Source organism: Hemicordylus capensis, chromosome 6, assembly GCF_027244095.1.
Source record: "Hemicordylus capensis ecotype Gifberg chromosome 6, rHemCap1.1.pri, whole genome shotgun sequence".
Classification (NCBI taxonomy): Eukaryota; Metazoa; Chordata; class Lepidosauria; order Squamata; family Cordylidae; genus Hemicordylus; species Hemicordylus capensis.
Window position 1 is genome coordinate 101,959,971 of NC_069662.1, and position 21,689 is coordinate 101,981,659.

General features: G+C 46.9%; 1 protein-coding gene across 1 annotated transcript in view; it reads right to left on the bottom strand.

The window, feature by feature from the left end:
- Positions 1–4,103: 4,103 nt before the first annotated feature.
- The window catches only part of LOC128331674 (collagen alpha-6(VI) chain-like), a 114,612-nt gene continuing 97,026 nt past the window's right edge, over positions 4,104–21,689 (bottom strand). The window contains 4 exon segments of the mRNA XM_053265380.1: positions 4,104–5,626; positions 7,470–7,566; positions 14,971–15,648; positions 21,502–21,598. Coding sequence (XP_053121355.1) covers positions 5,623–5,626; positions 7,470–7,566; positions 14,971–15,648; positions 21,502–21,598 — 876 coding nt within the window. The 3' untranslated portion in view covers positions 4,104–5,622.

Genomic DNA, 21,689 nt, shown 5'->3' on the forward strand with positions numbered 1-21,689 from the left:
AAACACCACATGGATACTTGCTCTTTTTATGAACTATTATTTCCCCCTTTACAGTAAAGCCTGGAAATTCACACATGAGTACAACCAATTTTTAAAATTTCATCATTAAACATACAAATACCAGTTATGGCCCATGTGATACACATGCTTAGGAGAGTGAAGTAGGAGCTTCACCCTCTCGTAAACTAGCTGAAATCAAGGCTTGCCTCACAGCATGGCATGTGGGAAGAGAGATGAGGATGCTTTTTTTTCATTTATCCTTCCCTTCAAAAGCCCTTTTCATTGCCAGGAATACATCCCTGAGGGCTGCACAACTTAAATTAGTCAAGACTAACTTCTCTCAATGATTAAAATGGTACTTAGTCTGAATCCTACCGACTAACCTAGTCTGAACCCTACTCACTGTAAACTTATAAATACACCATGTTTAAAATATTAAACATTAAGTATTATAAACAGCAACAGCTGTTAGGAGTAACTCCCTTTTTCAGCCCAAACGATACGCTTATTGGTCTCCCAAGTGGAACCATATTTCTTTGAGATAATGTGCCAGAAATATATTTAACTGAATTCCCAGCACTGGTGCGAATGATGGAGATTTTGGCTGAGACAATTAAACAATTCTATAGACTGAAGAAAACCACGGGCTGGTGATTGCCTCCACTTCTTTTTAAATTATATCAGGATTGGACTCACATATTAAATGACAAATGTCCATATGTCATTAAATGGACTCACATATTATCAGCTCTACTACCCTTAGCCCCAGCTATTGTTACCCCACCTACCATTACCTGCTCATGATCTGCCCCACCAGTCCCCGTAGGCACCAGGAAGCTTTTCACATGGGGCTTTTGAAGCCCTTTAAATCGCATCTCACATACGGGGGAGCAGTTCACATACAATTCAGGTGTTTCATTGTGCATTAGAGTGTAACTTGACTTATATCCAGGGCAAAAAAAATCCACTATTTGTTTCAGTTTTGGGGGACAACTTCGAGTTTGCCGTAAAGCCTCCTCGTAAACTCACGGTAAAACCTGCTGTGCGTAAAAAGCCCCAGTTTTCATGAGATCCAGATTAAGTTAATCATGACTTAAGTCCCAATGAAATCAATGAGTCTGAAGTTAGTCTTATCTCATTTATTTCAGTGCTGCTTAGTCACAACTAATTTAGTGTGGATCCTTCCCCACCCCCCACCCCCACCCCCGCTTGAACTCATGCATATGGCATCCATTGGTCCCAGTATTTTGTATCTTGGAAAACATTATTTTCAAAATAGTGCATTTGTTGCTGCTGTGTTATGGAATGTGGTGGGTACAGACTGGGGCTAGACATTACAGAGAACACACAAGGTGTGCTCATTGAGCAGAAATAAGAAATAAAAAATGTAGAAAACAATGGTGTGAGAAACTTTATTGAGTGTTGCTGGATTACACAATATACCTTTACATTAAAAAAAGAAAACACCAGAGTCCTTCAGAATGCCAAACATATAATCAGTTTGGATAAAGATGTCCCACGTATGTATCACTAATGCACAGCCAAATATTTCATATGTGGAATACTAGAGATGATGACATAGGCTATTCCAGTGGAAAGGCCCCTATAGTAGAATGGCCAAAATGTTTACAAAGAAGCTATTCAGACGAGCAGAAAATAGGATTACCTCCTGAAAGCAGATAGAACCCTATTTTTACCTCATAGCAAACAGACGGGTACATGCTGCAGACCCAGCAGGGAGTGTGAGCAACAGACGATTAACTTTTTAAGGTTCTCCAGCCACAGCTAGCATTGTTGGTCCTCCAGCCCCGCCCATGGCAACAGCGGCTCCGTGAGTGGACAGAGCAAGCACATGACCCAAGGAGACCACTCAGAGGGCTCCAAGCTGCAGTCCCACTTTGCTGCTCCCTGATTGGTAGCCTCAGTTAACCCTTTCCTGGCAACTGCAGCACTGTCAAAGGCACTGAACTCTGTCCCCATGCCCAAAACTCCCTGCTCACAACAAGGCAGGAGAGAGAAGAGAGCAGCCATCAAAGGAACAGCCAACATGAACACACACAAACCCCAACACACACCCCAGATCCAGGAGGGAACAGCAGATGCCCCCTGGAGCAGCTGCCAGATGCCGGTGAGAGCAGCTGCCAGATGCCCCACAACTAGCTCAGGCACTAAGCTGTTGGCAAGTGCGATGAGATGTGTCTCCTACCACCCCTGTCCAGTTGCCCCCCCTGATCTCAGTGGACGCGAAGACAAGCAGGCAATGGGGCGTGTGCACCAGCCCTCCTTGCCACATGTGCCACCACCCCCTTCACTCTTGCTGTGGCAGCCCCCATCACCCCATCCCACCGTACAACAGCATGGTTTGGAAAGGCAGAAGGGGTAACCTGCCCTGTCCCCTCCCCTCCCCATAGCTGTGGCCTCTGTGGTACTGCCCATCCCACTGTATAATGTGTGCAGAAGGTAAGAACCCCCTTTGCCCTCCACTGCCACCATAGTCAAGTGACGACTCTGCCCTCCCATCAATCTGCCACTGCCACTCCCTGCCAGCCTCCAAAATAACAGGGAAGTCAATCTGCAACCCATTTTGGTCCTCTGCGCGTGCACAGAGGCCACTCACGTTACCAGGCGAGTGAGCTTATGAGCTGCTCTACCCGCCGCTGAGCCCCCTACTGCCACCGCAAGCGCCCTTGCCACCATTGCCATTGCCGCCATGAGGCTGAAACACTGTGCAAGTACCCCAGTGACCATGTGCGCACCACTCCCCCCCCCCCCCCCCCGCCACTGGGGCAGTGGCAGGCAGAGCGGGAGCGGCTGCTGGGCTAACCCTCCACCTCTGTGACCCTTGCGTTGACAGTCTGTCAGTCGAACAGTCACTCTTGTTCCACCCCTGCCGCCATGGGAGCCTGCTCCAGCCCGCCCCCCCCCCCCCCCGCTGCACACATGGTGGCTAGAATAATTGCAAAGATCAGGAGTTTGGCTTCGCGGCAGGTGGGTGATGCTGAACATCTCTCCACCCACCCCATCCACTGGCCATATGCTATGGCCTCACATGTTCAAGGGCCCCACACGCTCCCCATATGGAGCACATTTCCGCATCCCCTTGCAGGGTGCGAAGGGCTCCCTCTCATGCAGCTGCGAGCTGTGGGGGCAGGAGCACACCCAGGAAGGAGAGCCTCATCCTCCAGTGGGGTGCCACAGAATGGCCCTGGTCAGCAGTGGCCAGTTCTGTTGCCACTGCCATGGCCCAGCCTGGAAGCGAGCGCGACAGCGGGCTGAACCTCTGGGAGTCCCTGGAGGTGGGATGCATGGCGGGGCCTGTTGCGCTTCAGGAAGGGGCTCCCCTGCCTGCAGGAAGCTTGGTGGGACATCCCACCTGCTCCCTGCCTGTTTGAGACGTTGTCGGACCCACCCAGAGCAGCCGCCGTCTGCTTGGGAAGTAGGGGAGCGCTGGCAAGGAACACTCTTTGCTGTGTGCACTGGCCCTGCTACCTCTGGGAGGGGAGCACTGGTGGGTCCCCGCTAATGGAAGCCATTTTCCCCATGGCAGCTGCTCCCTCCTTTAATGCTACCACCCTGCTGCAGGCTTCTCCTTACCATAGTGGACAAGCATGCACTCCCTCCCCACCCCTCACTGGCACCAGGAAGGGGAGAGTAGCAGCCCCGTCACCTGTGCAGTTTCTACCTGGAAATGGCAAGGGTGCTGTTGCCCTTGCCTTGGCGGTCGGCAGGGGGTGGGAGCATCTTCTCTGAGGCAGCAGATGGAAGGAGGAACTAGCAGAGCCCAGAGCGGTGTACTACACACTCAAGTTCCTCCTCACAACAACCCTGTGAAGTAGGTCAGGCTGAGAGTGAAGTGACTGGCCCAGAGTCACCCAGCAAGTCTCATGGCTGAATGGGGATTTGAACTCGGGTCTCCCCAGTCCTAGTCCAGCACCCTAACTGCAGGCAAGCGCAAGGGCAGCTGCAAGCAAGGACAGGGACACTCCTGCTCTTGTCCAGTGACTTGCAGGGGACAGGAAGGAGCACAAAAATCCCCATTCAGCCATGATACTTGCTGGGTGACTCTGGGCCACTCACTTCACTCTCAGCCTGACCTACTTCACAGGGTTGTTGTGAGGAGGAATTTGAGTATGTAGTACACTGCTCTGGACTCCTTGGAGGAACAGCGGGATATTCTATATCATTAATTCTTCAAGATGGGCCATGCGCCCTGCGGGGCAGCTGGAAAGCAGTTTGACAATTGGATCAGGGGCGCTGTGAAGCAGCAGGGAGCTCGGAGGCTGGGGGCAGCTTTGGGAGCTGCACAGTTGCCTCTGGGGGCTGCGGGCGGCAGACAGCTGGTTGAGCTGCGCCGTGAAGCGGCAGGGAGCTCGGAGGCTGTCAGGCAAGCAGGTGACAGTCCCTGGCAGTGGCAGGGGGAAGCAAGGACTGCAAGACAGAGGTAGAAAGACGGATGACAGAGAGCGCAAGCAAGAGACTTGCGAGGGGAGAGAGCGGGTGAGAGAGTTGTGGGGGCGGTGAGAGCGAGCGAGAGCATTGCAGGGGGCGGTGAGAGCGAGCGAAAGCGTTGTGGGGTTGCGATGCCACAGGTGAGCTCCCTGCCTGGCATCTCCAGGTCGGGCCGAGTGGGATCCTGCCTGAGAGCCTCGGGAAGCCACTGCCAGTCTGTGTAGAGCAGACAGTACTAAGCTGGATGAACCAATGGTCTGACTCAGTGGAAGGCAGCTTCCTATGTTCATATTTTCCCTTGGGCTCATTTGCAAAGTGCCTGCCACTTTAAGGAAGTTCAGTGCTGTTTGCTTGACAGGCTTTCCCCAAGCAAACTTCTGCTTGCTTTGCAGCCCACTCTGTTATCCAGGCTTTATGGTATCCCCAGGGAGGGAGCCTCAAGCAGTGTCCCACAGCGTCCCGTGGCTCCACACGAGCACTGGGAGGGGGTAGGCAACCTCCCCTGCTTGCTGAACCTGGTTTTAGAGGAGGGGCTGAGAACTGGGTGACCCTCTTTTGACAGAGCCCTGTTTGAGAGCTTGCCGAGGTTTCACACGGGAGTACTAACCCCACCTTCAGACCTCAAGCCCTGTTTTTGCTGGTCGTGAGAATAGCTTCAACATGTCTTTAACTGGTCAGCATCCTCTTTCATAGAATTTTCTAAAGAATATTCACCAGGATAACAGTGTACTTTCTGTAGTATCTTTCTGTCAGTTTCCACCAGGATATGAAGTATATTGTTTTTGAATACAGGGAGCAGAGTGTCACAACATAATAAACTTTCATCTTGCAGAACAGACTATGGTAGCCTAAGCAATGTTTAAAAATTTTTAAAAGATGAGTGTATTGGAACTTTAGGGCATTCCTCATAAGATATTCCCTTGGTAAATCTTTGAAAAATGATGTGTGCGCACATATCTTTAAAAATATGAATCATTCCATGGATTTGACACAGCTTACCCTGCTTTCCTGCATAGTTCCCAGGAATTGAGCAATATGCTGTACATCTTTGACAACAATGAGAGAAGAATGGATGCAGTTTTTTTAAAAAAAAGCAAAAAACCCAAAGCATTATTGATTTCTGCTGTCCATCGATGAATAAAATGTTCTTTTTGCCAAAACTACAATTTTCATTCATCTGAAAAATATTCAAAGCAAGTTCTAGGTGAAGTTTCAAGTGAAAGTGTACAGATGAATTACTACAGACCCATACAGCCCCTTCCCACATTTCAAATTAGTAAACAGTGGCGCTCATATAGAATAGCTGTTATTTGTTATGCTGGAATGTGGGGGGAAATGAGAGGGGGTGAACCCCATATGGCTGAAGTATGAGGCTGTACATCTTTTTCCATGCAGTTGGTCTGATCAGCAAACATCTCATCATCCGCTTCTACAAGATTCACATTTTACTCAATGATGGAAGTGATAACTTTTCCCCCTAGAATGCCTCTTGTGCTTTTCACAGCTGCATTGCACACATAAATACAACAGGGTTTTCCCCATCACAGCTTCTCCATGCTGAAAAAAATGCTGCCCCATTGAAGTTCAGCTGGTGATTAAGTCATTAAAGGCACCAAAGCTCTGTTAGAAAAAAAGGCAGCGGTTGACATCTTGACTAACGAAGTGCTTGTGTAATGAGCAATGTTGTGCTAGCACAAGATTGCACTGCTGGACTAAAACCCCCGAGGATTTGTCCAATTGTGCAAATGTTCAGTTTAAAACAAATGGGACATGCCACCATTGCACAAGCATGCTAGTGGTATCACAGCACTAAGCTCTAGACTTAGTGCAAGTAGCTACTGCAGCATCCCTCTGCAAGTGCTTCATTAGTCAGAAGAGCAGCCAGTGACTCAAATATGGGACTGCATGGCAGACAGTCATACTAAGGAAGTGCAGGTGTCATGTGCTGAGTTACGGACCAAAACTGCACCAGCACCCATGTGAAGGGAAATATGATTTTCAGCACTCTCCCTTTCTTTGTAAAACCCACTCAGAAATATGTCCCTGATGATCATGCAGCCCTCGGGGCAATTTGGGGGGCTTCACAGGGCAGAACTTTAAAATCGTCCCTCTCTTCCCCTGTGCGTGCTGGTGTAACCTGGAACTCAGTATGCTGCACCAGTGCTTCCTTATTCTGAATGGTGCCCCATATGTGTTTGGTTTGGTTAGCAAGAGAGATCTTTAATTTAAGATACAGCTGGGAGGCGAACATACATAAGAGCATAAGACTGATTCCAAAGCAAATCCTGGTGCAAATTTCTATTTATAGCTATTGCTGAAATTGTAACAACATTTAAACTTGCTTCCTCATGTCTGTTATTTCTGTCACGCTTGGAGGACTAATCCCCTAGCTTGTGGTGGCATCTGCTTTCCCCTTATCCTCCCTATCACCACTGCAGCAGCTGTTTCCTCTCTCTTTTGCCAGGGGCAAAATGACAGTAGAGATGATACTGATGCCTAAAAGCAAAGTAAAGGTGGAAGGAAGAATAAGGCGGGGGAAGGGGAGAGTGGGAGCACCCCAGAAAGCCAGATGACCCCGAGCATTTCAGAGAGTTATTTGGCTTACGCTTACACTTCCTAGGCACAACAAAGTCGACGCTGCTGCATCCAGTAAAGAACATCCCCAGGAAAGCTGCAGGATGGGATAGAGGTTGAGGGAGATGACCGGAGGTCTCTGGTTTCCCTTCTGCCTCTCATGAAATAAGCCAACAGGGAAGAGTTTAGCCCTGATCCTCCCAGTGGCTTTCTCTCATATAAGAGGATAGTTCCCTTTAACTCCTGTTGTAAAATATTATTGTAAGGTGAAAACCAACCCTATGCTCCTAAGACTGAGAAGCCCAGTCTTCACTGACATGCAGGAAGTGCAGTGATGCCTTTCCTTTACACACACACACACACACACACACACACACACACACACACACACACACACACTTTACTGGTTAATAATCATCTTTATGAACATATAGGGCTGGACTTACATAAGACTAAGACTCCTTGAGCTGTATCTGGATTTCTGAGAGCTGATCTTGTTACATTTTGTTCTGAGTTCAGCTGGTGGATAGGTGTTGACTTCATCTGTTATTGACAGCAAGATAGGGCAATAATTAAGATTTTAAAGATTTGGAAATAGGTGTTCCAGTACTTTCCTGTCTCTTTAGACATCTTGCCTTGCATCTTAATTTTACAACATTAGGGCTGAGTCAAAACATCTGCCCTTGTTTCCAGGCATTTTCAACAGCTGCAGAGATAGACCCCCTCCTTTCACCAATTTTTTGAGGACCTCTACAAACAAAGTTTCCCCATTGGGAGGGGGAAGGGAGAATGCCTCTGTAAAAGACATTGAGAACAATGAAATACTTAATTTTGACCTGTCTCAGCATTTGTTCAGTGAAAAACATCTGCTGTGCATGAGTGCCATTTTGGGAGAGCAGTTTCTCCCCCGGCCCTGTTTTCCATCCATATCTCATTATACTTCAAGATCACATACATCTCTGATTACTAGTAAATAACCATAACAAATATTAACGTCTGAAATGGCACTCATTACCTTGTTCTTCCTAGTCTATATCCAGTGCAGGAAATGCATTGAACTCACAAAGCATTGTGAAGGTCAGACAGACAGGACGTCTGTTTTATTCTTGTACATTTCAACAATAGCCATACGTAGACACTGACTGACTATGGAGATTGAGGGATTAGATTCACGAGAGCAGACATGTCCGTGCCCACACACCTTGTATCCATATATCGGAATGTTTGCATAGACTTCATGGGTAGCATCAGGGGTAGTCCATTTTCAATGTGACCCACATTGGTCATATACTGAAAGGCTGACCTATGCTGACCCCTAATACATCTACTTAATGGTGCAACGGGGAAATGCTTGACTACGAAGCCAGAGGTTGCTGGTTCGAATTTATGTGGAGACTAAACCAATTACCTGCCTAGATAGCAGGAGGCTGTTGGTTTGAATCTCTGCTGGTATGTTTCCCAGACTATGGGAATCTCTGCTGGGACTATGGGAATCCCTGCTGGTATGTTTCCCAGACTATGGGAAACACCTATGTTGGGGAGCAGCAATATAGGAAGATGCTGAAAGGCATCATCTCATACTGCACGGGAGGAGGCAATGGTAAACCCTTCCTGTATTCTACCAAAGACAACCACAGGGCCCTGTGGGCACCAGAAGTTGAAGTCAACTTGATGGCACACTTTACCTTTACTATGTCCACTGCTGCCCTCCTTGTTCAGCCCTGGCTTACTGAGTGATGGTGGGCAGCAGCAATGAACACTCTTCTCAGCAGTGACACCATTTAAAACGTTCCATGCCCCACCCCCAATGCAAGGAAATAAGACATGGAACATTTAAAATGATACTGCCACTGGGAGGAGTGTGTGTGGCTGCCACTGCTTTTGCTCATCACCACCTGGTAAGCCAGGGACCCATGGGAAGTTTTAATGGGCACCAGTAGCAGCAGATAATAATAAATGTTATTTGCTCCTCCTTTAGATGCTCCTCCTTCAGTACCATGCCTGTTGTGGTGATGTTGAATAGCACTTAGCAATAGCACTTACATTTATATACCGCTCTATAGCTGGAAGCTCTCTAAGCGGTTAACAATGATTTAGCATATTGCCCCCAACATTTCTGGGTACTCATTTCACCGACCTCGGAAGGATGGAAGGCTGAGTCAACCCTGAGCCCCTGGTCAGGATCGATCTTGCAACCTTCTGGTTACAGGGCGGCAGTTTTACCACTGCGCCACCAGGGGCTCTTTGAATGAAGAGCATCTATCCACTTCCCTCCCTCCCATACATACACACCTCCATAAGGGCACTCAGCCATCCTGAAAAGTAAAGGGGAAGTGGACGTGTGCATCTACTCCTCTTGTACATTTCCCAGCAGCAGGGCACCATGGGAAAGTAGTGTGCATGTGCCCGCAAAGACACCATGGGGGAACTCAATGCAGGGCTTCACCTCAGCTCCCCCTGGATCATCATACAAGCCCTATACTGAGCGGCCTATTTGTGAAGAGGAGAAACACATGAATAGTACCCTAGAAAAATAGGGGCTAACATCCTGACTAAATTTACAAGAGGATGTCCTGTTGAAATAGTGTAATCCCTGAGAAGTATAAGAGGCCCACTTTATTTGCAAAAGTTGTGTTCCTGCCTATTTCTGCAGGTAACAAAACTGTGAATAAAGAGACCTTAAACCTATGGGGTTTGGGGGATTAGGTCCCTAAGTACATGAGACCCAGTGAGACCCAGTTTCTTCCTGTGCGTGGGGAGAGTGGGCTAAACCCGCTCACCTCGCACACAAGCGGGCAGGGAGCTCTGGGCAGCTGGACCGGCCACCCACATGATTGCCAGCTCTGTGACAGAGGCGGCAGGGGCTGGGGAGCTTGGGGGCCGCGTGGCCCCCTGAAGCCCCAGTATGCCCTGCACGAGCGCACAGGGCATACTGGGGAGACCCCTGGAGCTGGGAGGCAGCTTTTCGCCTCCCCTCCAGGGGTCTACTCACGAGTAGCCGTGGCTTGGAGCCGCTCCGCAGCTACTCACAACCAGATAGCCCGGGTTTGTGGAGCGCTTGCGCCGCAAACCCGGGCTATGGGGAGGGCTACAGGAGCGAGTTACCCACTCAAGAACCACCAGCTCACAGCCAAGCCCTGTGGTTCTCACGATTAGCAAAAATCGGGCTAGGCTCTCCTAGCCCAATTTTTGCTAATCATGTGAATAGCCCCTAAGTGTACTGAAAATCACAAGAAGTGGGGGGGGGGAGCAGAAATAAGCATAATACCTTGCTCTCCAGCTCCCCCACCCCAATCTTCTGATTTTCAACCTTTTTTAGACTACTTTCCTCAAGGAAAGTAAGCTTATGAGATCACCCAGAATTGAGAGGGCGGGGGGAGAGGGAGAGGGTGTCTGTGTGTCCTTCTGTTCAAGTTTGCAATGCCTGGACCAATATGAAACAAACTGGGTACAGTAGTAGGGATACATAGGGACACCTCAACGGCATAGTTTGTGATAAGGTCATCCACCCCAGTTAAAAATGGTGGACATGTAAATGTTTGAGGTGCAAGTGGACTAACTTGTGAACTGCCTAACTGATTTAAACCACATTTGCTACAGCTACAGGGACACATAGGGGTGGCTCAATGGCATAGTTTGTGATGATGTCATCCACCCCAGTTCAAGATGGCAGATGTGTAAACGTTTGAGGCACAAGTGAGCTAACTTATGGACCATCTAATTGATTTGACCCAAATTTGGTGGGGTAGGTAGAGACCCAAAACTCATGTCTCTTGGTGGAGTTTGTGATGATGTCATTCACCCCAATTCAAGATGGTGGACATGTAAACATTTGAGGTGCAAGTGGTCTAATTTGTGAACTGTCTAACCAAATTTGGTACAGTTGTAGTGAGTGACACATAGGGACATCTCAGTTGTGTAGTTTGTAATGATATATCATTCACCCCGATTCAGGATGGCATAAGTGTGAATTATTGAGGTGCAAGTGGCCTACTTGTGGACCATCTAACCAATTTGAACCAAATTTGCCAAAGCTGTGGGGACACATAGGGATGGCTCAAGGGCATAGTTTGTTATGATGTCATCCATTCTGAGTCAAGATGGCAGACGTGTGAATGGTTCAGGCACAAGTGGGCTAACTTGTGGACTGCCTGGATTAAATTGGGTATCGTTGTAGAGAGTGATACAGAAGGACACCTCAACAGTGTAGTTTGTGATAATGTCATCAACCCCATTTCAAGATGGCAGACATGTGAACAAGGCTGAAGTGGGCTAACTTGTGAGGATGGTAATCATCAGTTAAGATTATGGTAAAAGGAAAGTAGACAGATTAGTTTTTACCAGAATGTGCTGTTTTGGAAGGGGGAGAAAAGAACCATAACATGGCTCTGTGCTACAAAATGGCAATCAAAAGTAATTTCCAGCCATTCAGGAACCTTGGACAGGTGAAAATAGCCCTATTTTCACCCTGTGGAAAAGAAACTGGGTCCCTGTGACTCGACCTTGGAGATGCAAAACCACAGATGCGGAATCCATGAATAACAAGGGTCTCCTGTACTATTTAATAATTTATTCTGGATTTGCTGGTCAATGACTGAATAAACTTATAATTTATAATTTATTCTGGATGTCAGCCAGGATATTTTAGGATCCCCCATGTATGGTCATAAACAACTGGGCACACATTCCAACAAATGTATACACTTAGGCAAATGGAGGGGCTGAGGCCAGTGACCTAATCGTTACGCACCTCCCAACACACATATAGAGAAGACCATATGCAGAGATGGTCTCAAATTTTAGTTGCAAAGTCTCACAAGTAAGCAGTGACAAATTTCAGAGGGGCAGCCATGTTAGTAGCAAAAGAAACCAAGAGTCTTGTACTTCATTAAGGACTAACAGACTTAATGTGGCATTTGCAGACTAGAGCCCACTTTACCATATGGAACTGATGAAGTGAGCTCAAATCTGCAAAAGCTTATGCCACAAAAAAACCACTGTCAATAAAATGCCACATGACTCTTGGCTGGTTTTAAAAAGTAACTAGCTTGATGGTATTTGCTGTTGAGACATACTGTAATTCCCCCCACCCCCATGGATCAAAATCCTTTTTAAATTAAGTCATGTAGATTTTGCAGACTGCAGCTGTTCTTGATGTTTGTTTCATTTTAGATTATTTTGTTGAAGGCACACCTCATCAGTGGTTGGACAAATGGTTAATCTGGAGAGCAAAAGGCACAACTCCTCTCTTAGTGCTGTCTTCTCACTAGGCTGAATATGCAGCAGTACTGTGATCACTTTGAATATGCAGCAGTACTGTGATCAGGAAAAATGCAAAAAAATATTTTCCATCATCTGACATCTGAGAAGTGACTCTAGACCCTGGATTCAAAGAAGTGTGTGTGTTTCCTTTCCTTTCCTCTATGTGTCTTCTCTTTTTCTCACTTCCCTCACGCCAGCATGGGGGCAGAAGGCAGGTTTTGGGCAGGGAGGGCTGGCTTTGGGCAGGCTGGGGAGGTATGGGGAGGGGAGTAGTAGTTACTGGGGCAGAATGACCAAGTTGTAAATCTCATAATGTCTTTCAATAATAAGAAAGAAGAAGGGGGTGGGAAAACAGTTTAGACCCAATGCCCTGGCACATCTGATATGACAATAACATTGCTCTGAAGTCAGAGGCGTAACTAGGGAAAACGGCGCCCGGGGCAAGCACTGAAATGGTGCCCCCCCGTGCCCCCCCGCCCCCAACATATTACATTATACTTAGGTTTTTCCTCACAAGCGCCCGCCGCCGCTGCCAAGCCAGGCCACTGACTGGCCGCCAGGCACCAGCAAAGCAATGGGGGGGCATGGGTGGCGCGGAAGGGACCGCTCGTGGGGGAGGGGGCACCAACGCGCTCCCTTGACTGCTGCAGCGCTGCTGCACTGAGCAGGAAACATTTGTATTAACAAAATTTTTAAAAAAAATTAAAAGAAATTTTTGTCATGGCGGCGCCCCCCACGTGACCAGAAAAGATGGCGCCCGGGGCACGTGCCCCCCCCTGCCCCCCTTATAGTTACGCCTCTGTCTGAAGTTGCAAATCTGTTGCAGCCTTCAGGCCATAAATGGGTCCTTTCTAAGCTTCTGCAGTTCACATTACTTTCCAAAAGGGGCAGAGATGGCCAACACAGCCCCATTCACAGTCTGAAGGCCATAGCAAGGTTCCCGAGCTTGGAAACCACAATGCATTGTTCAGTGCATCCAACACAGCAGGGAACTATGGCAACTCAGTTTCCCTCCAGTAAGTACTGTGAAGTTGAAGGGTGACAAGGAAGCCATTATTTGTGTCCTGAAGGCAGCAGCAAGGCCTCAGATCTTCAAGGTCAGAGACAGAGACATCACCACCATATGCCATGGACAAGAAGCGATACCAGTAAGCACTACCAGTACTGGAGCCAGAGGGGATACAGTCTGGTTTGAATAGAATATCCAAAGTATTTTTATTTAAACCTTTTTGAAGTGGCAAATCTCGGCAAGGTCCCTTCCCCTACAACATATTTCACTGCTTTACCACTTGTATTATTATCTCTTTGAATGCTGTGCTTTAGTGGACATCTTCTCTGCTTGGGAAAACAAGCAAGAACACATATACAGTGACTGCCGCAGCCAGACAATGCTGTGGTGCAGAATGTGCCAGGTTGGTCTCCAGGGTTACCAGAAGAGACCACATTACTCTCATCCTAAAAGAACTACCCTGGCTGCCAATATGTCTCCAGGCAAAATAAAAAGTGCTGGTGTTTACCTGTAAAGCCCTGAATAGCTTGGATCCAAAAGGTATTTATTTTTTATTTTATTTATATACTGCCTGACTTCAAAGTCTCTAAGCCAGGCGAGCCACCATTGGGCCAACGGGTTCAAAGAACCCAGGTCGCACCCAATCACGGGCCGCACCTTGAGGCCCCAACACGCCCTCCGCGTCTGACATCAGACGCGGGGGTGCTGGTTTAGTTCCTGAGCAGGCGCCATTCGGCCCCTTCGGGAGCTAAACTAAGGCTGGCACTGCGAACGCAGCACCAGCCCCTTCAGGAGTTAAAAGGCTGGTGCTTTGTTCGGAGTGCCAGCCTTAGTTTAGCGCTAACTCTAACTCCCAAACTCTAACTCCCAAACGGTCTCAAGGCTCCATTCAGGAGCCAGACCATGTTCCCCACGTCTGATGTCAGACACGGGAGCGGGGTCAGCAGGGCCACTACTGCAGCCGTACACGGGCCACTGGCGGTTAGGCTCTGCGCCTGGCCAGGCCTACTCAGATTCGATCCTCCTGCCAGATGTTGGTCTACAACTTCCATAATCTCTGGCTATTGGCTACTGTGGCTGGGGATTATGGGAGTTGTAGTCCAAAAACAGCTGGGGGGGCCTAAGTTGAGCAGCCCTGCTCTAGGTAGTTCACAAAAACCACTTTTAAGGAAGTGCCTTCTTCTTCATTAACCCTGCCGCCTATTAAGATCATTGGGGGAGGTCAGATGTGGTTGCCACTGGCTTGTTTTGTGGTGACCCAAAAGCGGGCCTCCTCTAGGATTGCCTCAGGGCTTTGGAATGCACTCCCAAACAACATTAGAGCCTTCCCATCTCTGAATGCTTTTAAGAAACTCCTGAAGACGCACCTTTTTAAATCAGGCTTTTAGTTCATAAGTTTTAAGCCGTATTGATATTTGTTTTGAAACTGTTTCAGTTGATCTAATGTTTTAAATTGTTGTTTGTGCTTTTAAATTTGTAAACTGCCCTGATATTTGTATATGGGGCAATATAACAATCTGCTAAATAAATAAAACTACACCCACCCCATCCATTATGCAGGAATGAGGTATTGGCTAGAGACGTGATAAAAAATGTTTGCATCTGTACAAAGGCCATTCTAGATGTGTATTAAAAACATCTGAGGAGGCCCCAAATACTACTTTGCAATAACTTACTCCGAAGGAGGTGTAGAAATGTTTTCAGGAACATAGCTGCATATTCCAGTTCAGGCTTATGGATTCTGCCAAGTTGAATCAAGTGTTGCTCCAAGGGAAGGCTTGCCAGCTCCTCAAGTTCTGTGCTGTTATATTTGGGCCCTAAAGAAAGTACCCACAGGGCATATCCTTGGCACTTGGCTCTCAGGGACACTTTCTTGAGCACTTCTTTATCCCACTGACTCGTCTCCCCAGCAGATATAACAATAATAATCTTATGTTTCCTCAGGCTGGGAGCTTCTGAGAACATGTTTTTGATTATCCACTGAATGGCAAGGCCAACAGCAGCGGTTCCATGCAGTTGCTGAACAGATTCTTGGATATGCTTTTTCATTAACTTTGTGCTGCCATAAGTCAGCAAGCCAAACTCTGCTTTAATTTGAGGTTTCTGTGTTTGGGGATTGAATGCAGTTGGAATGGTGTGGCTCACCACAGCCACCCGGTCACCTACAGAAGAAGTTGCAGGCTCCGACGAAACATCAAAATGGTCAAGTGCTCTGCTTAGGAAACCCTTCAGCTTCTCAAATTCAAAGTGGTTCATTTTCTGTGAGCTATCCAAAATGAAAGCAGCATCCACATATCTCCACAGGGGATGGGTTCTCCTGGTTCGTTCACAAGTAGCACTTGGGTCACATTTATCTGCAAGCGAACAAATATTTTAGTTAACTGTTTATAAACAGCACAATGATGCTCAATAGAACACAAGAAGCTGCCTTATACTGAGACAGACCCTTGGTCCATCTAGCTCACTGTCCACACTGTGTTGTGCAGTTGTCTACACTGACTGGCAGTGGCTCTCCAAGGTTTCTGGCCGTACCTGGAGATGCTGCCAGGAATTGAACCTGGAACCTTCTGCATGTAAAGCAGATGCTCCACCACTGAGCTATGGCCCCATCCCAAGATGATTTTATCTTGCACGAAATGTTTAGAAGATCTTTGAGTAAAGAAAAGTGTTCCCCCCAAAGCCAAAATGATTCATAATCTGCATTGGTGGGTGGGGGAGAGGTTGCCTTCCCCAGTGCTTGGTCAGACTTACTGCTGTGCTCAAGTCCCAGTTTTTCTGTAGGATTTCCTTATTGTACAACACTGTGGTCTCTAGTGCATTGGAGATTGTTGGAAGAACCTAGCATTTGGGGGATTAGATTAAGATATTTTAAGGGGCTCTTTTACAGGCTGTATAAATGTATACCCTACCTCTCCAACAAATGTTCTCTTGGCAGCTCACAAAAAATGTGAAGTCATCAAATAGATGTTAAAATAAACCATATGAAAACTAAAACATCACAGCACTAGAAAAAATGTTCTCATCAGCTTTGTCTGTACAAAACAACAATGACAATTAGAGAATAAAAGCAAGAGCAATAAAACACAGAGGAATGGTTCGGATGATACTTTCTGACCAACCCCCTGCAATCCAATTAGCAACATGAGCATGTTATAAGTGCACATGTCTCGCTTCCCTCCTGTCACAGCATTATTATTTGTGTGGAGGGTTTCCTCTGAACTAGCCTTCCATGGCAATTTAAATACTACTTTAAACTAATATAATACACAAATTAGTTGAGGGTACCACAGCATGCTGGGAGGGAGGCAGGATGTGTGCACACTCACATCCCTAATTGCAAGGAAGCATGGAGAACAATAAGAATACTACTTTGTTAGCCACTCCACTACAAATTGTTCTCTGGGCAGCTCATAACAACACAATGGTAAACACCCCCAATTAAAACATAACAACACAAACAAATTACATTAGAAAATACAAAATAGAATACTGACATGTAAAAGCTTTTTTAAAAATCAATTTTAAAGAGCTTGAGTGAAACAGAAAGGTCTTCACCGGGCATCTAAAAGAACAAAGTGATGATGCCAGGCAATCTGAACAAGCTCAATGTCCTTACACAAACTGAGGCAAAAGCTTGGGTATGCCAGAACATTTTTGCTTGGGCCTGAAAAAGGCATGAGCATAGTTGTCAGGTGTACTGTACAGAACTAGGGAGGGCATTGCCTCACCAAGTGCCACCAGCCAGTCAAGGTGCCTCACCAGATGCCACCAGCAAAGAGACCCAGACCTCAGATTTCACCCACTGGATCTCATCAGGTGGAGATGTCCAAAAAAGAGCTTCAGCAGACAATCTTAAGATGTAGGCAAGTTCTTATGAGCCTGGAGGTGGTCCTTGAGATAGATGCCCTGATACCAAGCTGTATAGTTTTTCAAGTTTCACATCAGCACCTTCAATTAAACTCAGAAATGCATAGGAATTGTGAAGCTGTTTTAGCAGAGGAGAGATACATTCCATACACTATGCCAGTGCTGTGTTTTGCTCTCAGTGCTAAGGTTTACAAGAGGTTTTCACAGGCAGCCCTATTTACAAGGCATTGCATTGGTCAAGCCTGGATGTTACTAGGCCATGGCTAAGCTACCACTGTCCAGTTACTGTCCACTCACCAGCCTAGGCTAGTGGAAAACATTTGTGCTACCAGCATCTCGTGGGTGTCCAGAATGATGTCTGAATCCAGTAACCCTCTCAAACTGTGGACCTGGTCTTTAAGGGAGAGAGCAGGACAGGTTGAACTTCACCTCCCAGGTCATACTATCAGCCAACAGAACACCTCTGGACTGAGCTTTATTGACTCTTATACAATCTACTGAGTTTCCTGGCCATCAACCAGTTCATTACTGACTACAGGCGCCAGTTCAGCCCTTCCACCACTTCACTTGACTCTGATGAAAAGGGGAAACAGAGCTGGGTGTCATAACCGTGCTGATAATACTTCATTCCAAATCTCTGGATGACCTCACTTAATTCTCAATGATTTCTTTTCAGTCCATTCTTAGTTTAACCTCCTTTTTCTCTCCGCACTCATTCTTGTCTCTCTGAATCCCATAGTACCCCACAAGTCAAGACCCCATCTGATGTTGATGTAAGCCACCCAAAGCTGAAAGTTTGGGGTGATGTACAAATACAACAAATACACAAACAAACAAGATGGCATAATAGCAATGAAATGGGACAGCCCACAACCTCGTGTGTGTGTGGGGGGGCATTTGCCCCACACCTGCTTAAGCAGCCACACGACAGGCAACCCTGGTTTGAGAACAGGAGGGGAGGGGCAGGCGCTGATGGACCGTCAGGCTGTCACTCGCCTCCCCTCTCAGTTGGCTGCTGCTTGGGCTTTCCCACCCTCCCTCCCTGGGAAACAGAATAGGCATTGCTGGTTGTCCTTTCAGAGGCCAAGTAGGAATGTTTGGCTCCCTAACTGATTGGCTAGGCTGGGGAGATTTTTTGCCTACTCCATTCTGTCTTCTGTCTTAGTTATTTAGTGGTTTGGTTGCAACTTGGCAGGTGCAGTGCAGGCTGGGTGGATGATTAGATGGGTTGTATCGGTGAGCACCCTTGGATGGTCTGAAAAAGTGAGTGGTCCATCGGTCCTTAGAGGCTTCACAGCTCAGGGGCTATTACTGGCCATTACACCTACTTCAAGGCTTCACAAACCTCAAAGGCTGTGCAGCTTGAGGGGTGGGTGAAGCCCTAGAAGTTGCACTGACCTTCTGGGTTGGCAAGGATGAAGGGAAGCAAGCTTGCACTGTTTCTACCTTTGAGCCAAGGTGTGTTGCCTGTAGGAGGTTTGGGGAAGGACATCAAGTCTGACCCCCTGCCTTGGTTAGGCCCGCACTATAAGGGGTGGAGTTTCAATATCCAGTTTGCTAATTTGAAACATGTAATGAAGTTGTGGCCCTTTTCATCCAATGCTTAGTGTGAAAGTCATCCTTTCAACTGGGGTTGTGGGGGCACTACGCTTATTCCAAAATCCACAAGTTTTCTCAAAGACCTCTTTTAATGCATAAAAAACATAAAACATATGTCCAGAGTTAGCATACATTCTGATGTAACACATCAGCTTCATTGCTATACACTACTGGTTGAAGCATGCTCTTAAATACAATGGATAAGTATCATGATTCAGCAAACTGGCAGCAAACAACAAATCCTATTACAGTGCCAATACCAAGCAATCCTGCTGCAAATAACATAATAAGGAAGGAGAAAGTGAAAATACACACCTTTGCTTCAATAACCAATGAATTTCATCGCTTCCCTCATTTCTTCTTTCACATTTATAGTGGGACAAAGCTGTTCTATATACATGGCTTCCCTTATCTTCCATACTCTCACATCTACCTTCACAGCCAAAATAGATATCTTTCTATTCACTACTTTACCTTGATGTTTCTCTTTAACATGCACTGCCCATGGCTTTATCTGATCTGTATGCTGTATGTGTGTCAAATACTCCTTGTATCTTTTTATCAAGGGTCTGCCTGTCTCCCCAATATAAAATTGCATGCATTCCATGCAAACCATTTTATATACCACCCCCTTTATTTCCAGAGGCGTATCTAGGGAAAATAGCGCCTAGGGCAAACACTGAAATTGCGCCCCCTGTCCAAGCATCTGACACCCATCTTTCAGACAACTTTACCATAATATCAGCTGAAAAATACAAGTCAAGTTCATTAATCTTTTAATATTTCAAAAACTATTTAGCAGTGGACTTAGCCAGACCAAAAAATGCTGGAAAACTACAAATTTCAGTATGTGGGGCCTCATGAAATACCCAAATACTATGTGGAGATGTACTTGGAAAACTAAACAGAAGTGCCTGTCTAATTCTCTACTATGCATTGTAGCATCACCATTACATAGGTTTTAAAAATCAATGGAGAATTTGACTTTTCCCAGATACTCTGTAAATAATTCAAGGATATGCAGAGTAAACTGTGTCACTGCTTGGAATATATTCTAGTCTTACAGAAAGACAGTTAAAATGAAAGAAAGAGAGCAAGAAACTCCCTGTGGGCCTTAATATTAAGGGTTTCACACTGATTCAAAGACAAACTCACCATTAATAGCCATATTAGCAAGACATCACATTTAACTCACTTATCACAAGAAGCAAAGTAAGAGCAAATGAATACAATCCTAGCTCTTAAGCGTCAGCTCAGTATTCACAAGCCCTGATTCTCTGTACATAGTGCCAATCTGAATATGTGTACAGTGTCTTATATTATATTTTTATTATTATTTTTACCCGTAGCCCCTTTGGGGGGCTTCCTAAAGGCTGGGGGGGTTTGCAAAGATTCCCCCTCACCCTGCTGGCCTCTAGGGCCTCGCAGGGACCATTTGAGCATGTGCAGTGGCCGTTTTAAAAAATAATCTTTAAAAAAAAAAAAAAGGCCACTGAAAACAAAATGGCCACCGCGCATGCTCAAATGGCCTCTGCAAAGCCTGGCATGACCTAGAGCCTCACAGAGGCCATTTGAACATGCACGGTGGCCATTTTGTTTTTGACAGCCATTTTTTTTAAAAAAAGTTTTACAAAATGGTGCCCCCCTTCAAATGGCGCCCGGGGCACGTGCCCTGCCTGCCCTACCCCTAGATACGCCCCTGTTTATTTCTTAATTGTTCTCGCCATTCTTCATTGTTCTCACAAGCATGGCAAACTTCTATTTCACATTTGTTATCCTATCCTATATAATAAAACCCTAAGGTACCTGCATCCGTGTCTCTTGCAGGTGTTCTGCGCATGTGTGGCGTGCGCGCCGCTCCGCTGGTGAGGAGGCCGCTCGGATCCCTGGCGGCAGGGCTTAAGAGCCCTCTGCCGCCGCTACAGCCCCTAAGAGCAGCCGCTCGGATTGGGCCGCATCTGTGGCGCCGCCCGGAGCAGCCTCTCCGGTGGTGGGGAGGCCGTTCGCCGCCCTGGATCCCCGGCGGCAGGGCTTAATAGCCCTCTGCCGCCACTACAGTCCCCGGGAGCAGCCGCTCGATTATGCCGCGTCCGCGGCGCCGCTGAAGGAGGCCACACCCATGGCCTCTAATCAGGGGGCCACCCTTGATTCTCGGTGGGGGGGGGCTTAAGAGCCCTCCGCTGCCGCTACAGCCCGCAGCACAGCCGCTCCTATTAGGCCTAGCCACGTGCTCCTGACCGGCCTAGGAACTGCTATGGATGTCCTCTCTCCAGCGAGTCAGAGAGAGGACTGAGCCGGCGCAGGTGCGCAGCTGGCTCCCCTGTTCACAACTCTTCTAGCGCCCGTTAATGTAACGGGCTTAACAGTCACTAGTCATACATATGTTATATGATAACATTTGTCATCAAATAAAGAAAGAAATAGATGAATAACTCTGTAGCCGCTTTTCTCTCTGCATCTCATAGCATTTTCTCTTTTCTCATTGCCCTACCACATCTCTCTCTGTATTCCACATTTCTCAGTTCTTTTATTCTTTTTCTCTCTTTTCCCACCCCATAGGTCTTTCTCGGCTTTCTCTCTTATTTCTGCACTTTCAGCTGTGTTTCCCCTAAGTTTCATGAATAGCCGCACAGCACCTTGGGGAAGCAATCAATTTTACATCATGAAATGGCATGAGTGGAAACAGTTAAACCCACCTCCTACCATGGAACTACAGATTGTAAATAGGTTATACTTCATACCATAACAAAGGGTGCATTGCTGCAGTCTGTGTAACAATGGCTTGTAGTCAACCTTGCCAGGAATGTTAATGACTTGAAACTGTCCAGAATCATCCATCTGAAATAAAGATTAAAAATATAGTGCCTGTTTAGTAGGGAACAGAAGGACAGTGCCTTAAAGATCTTGGTATTCTCTACATGGTGTACAT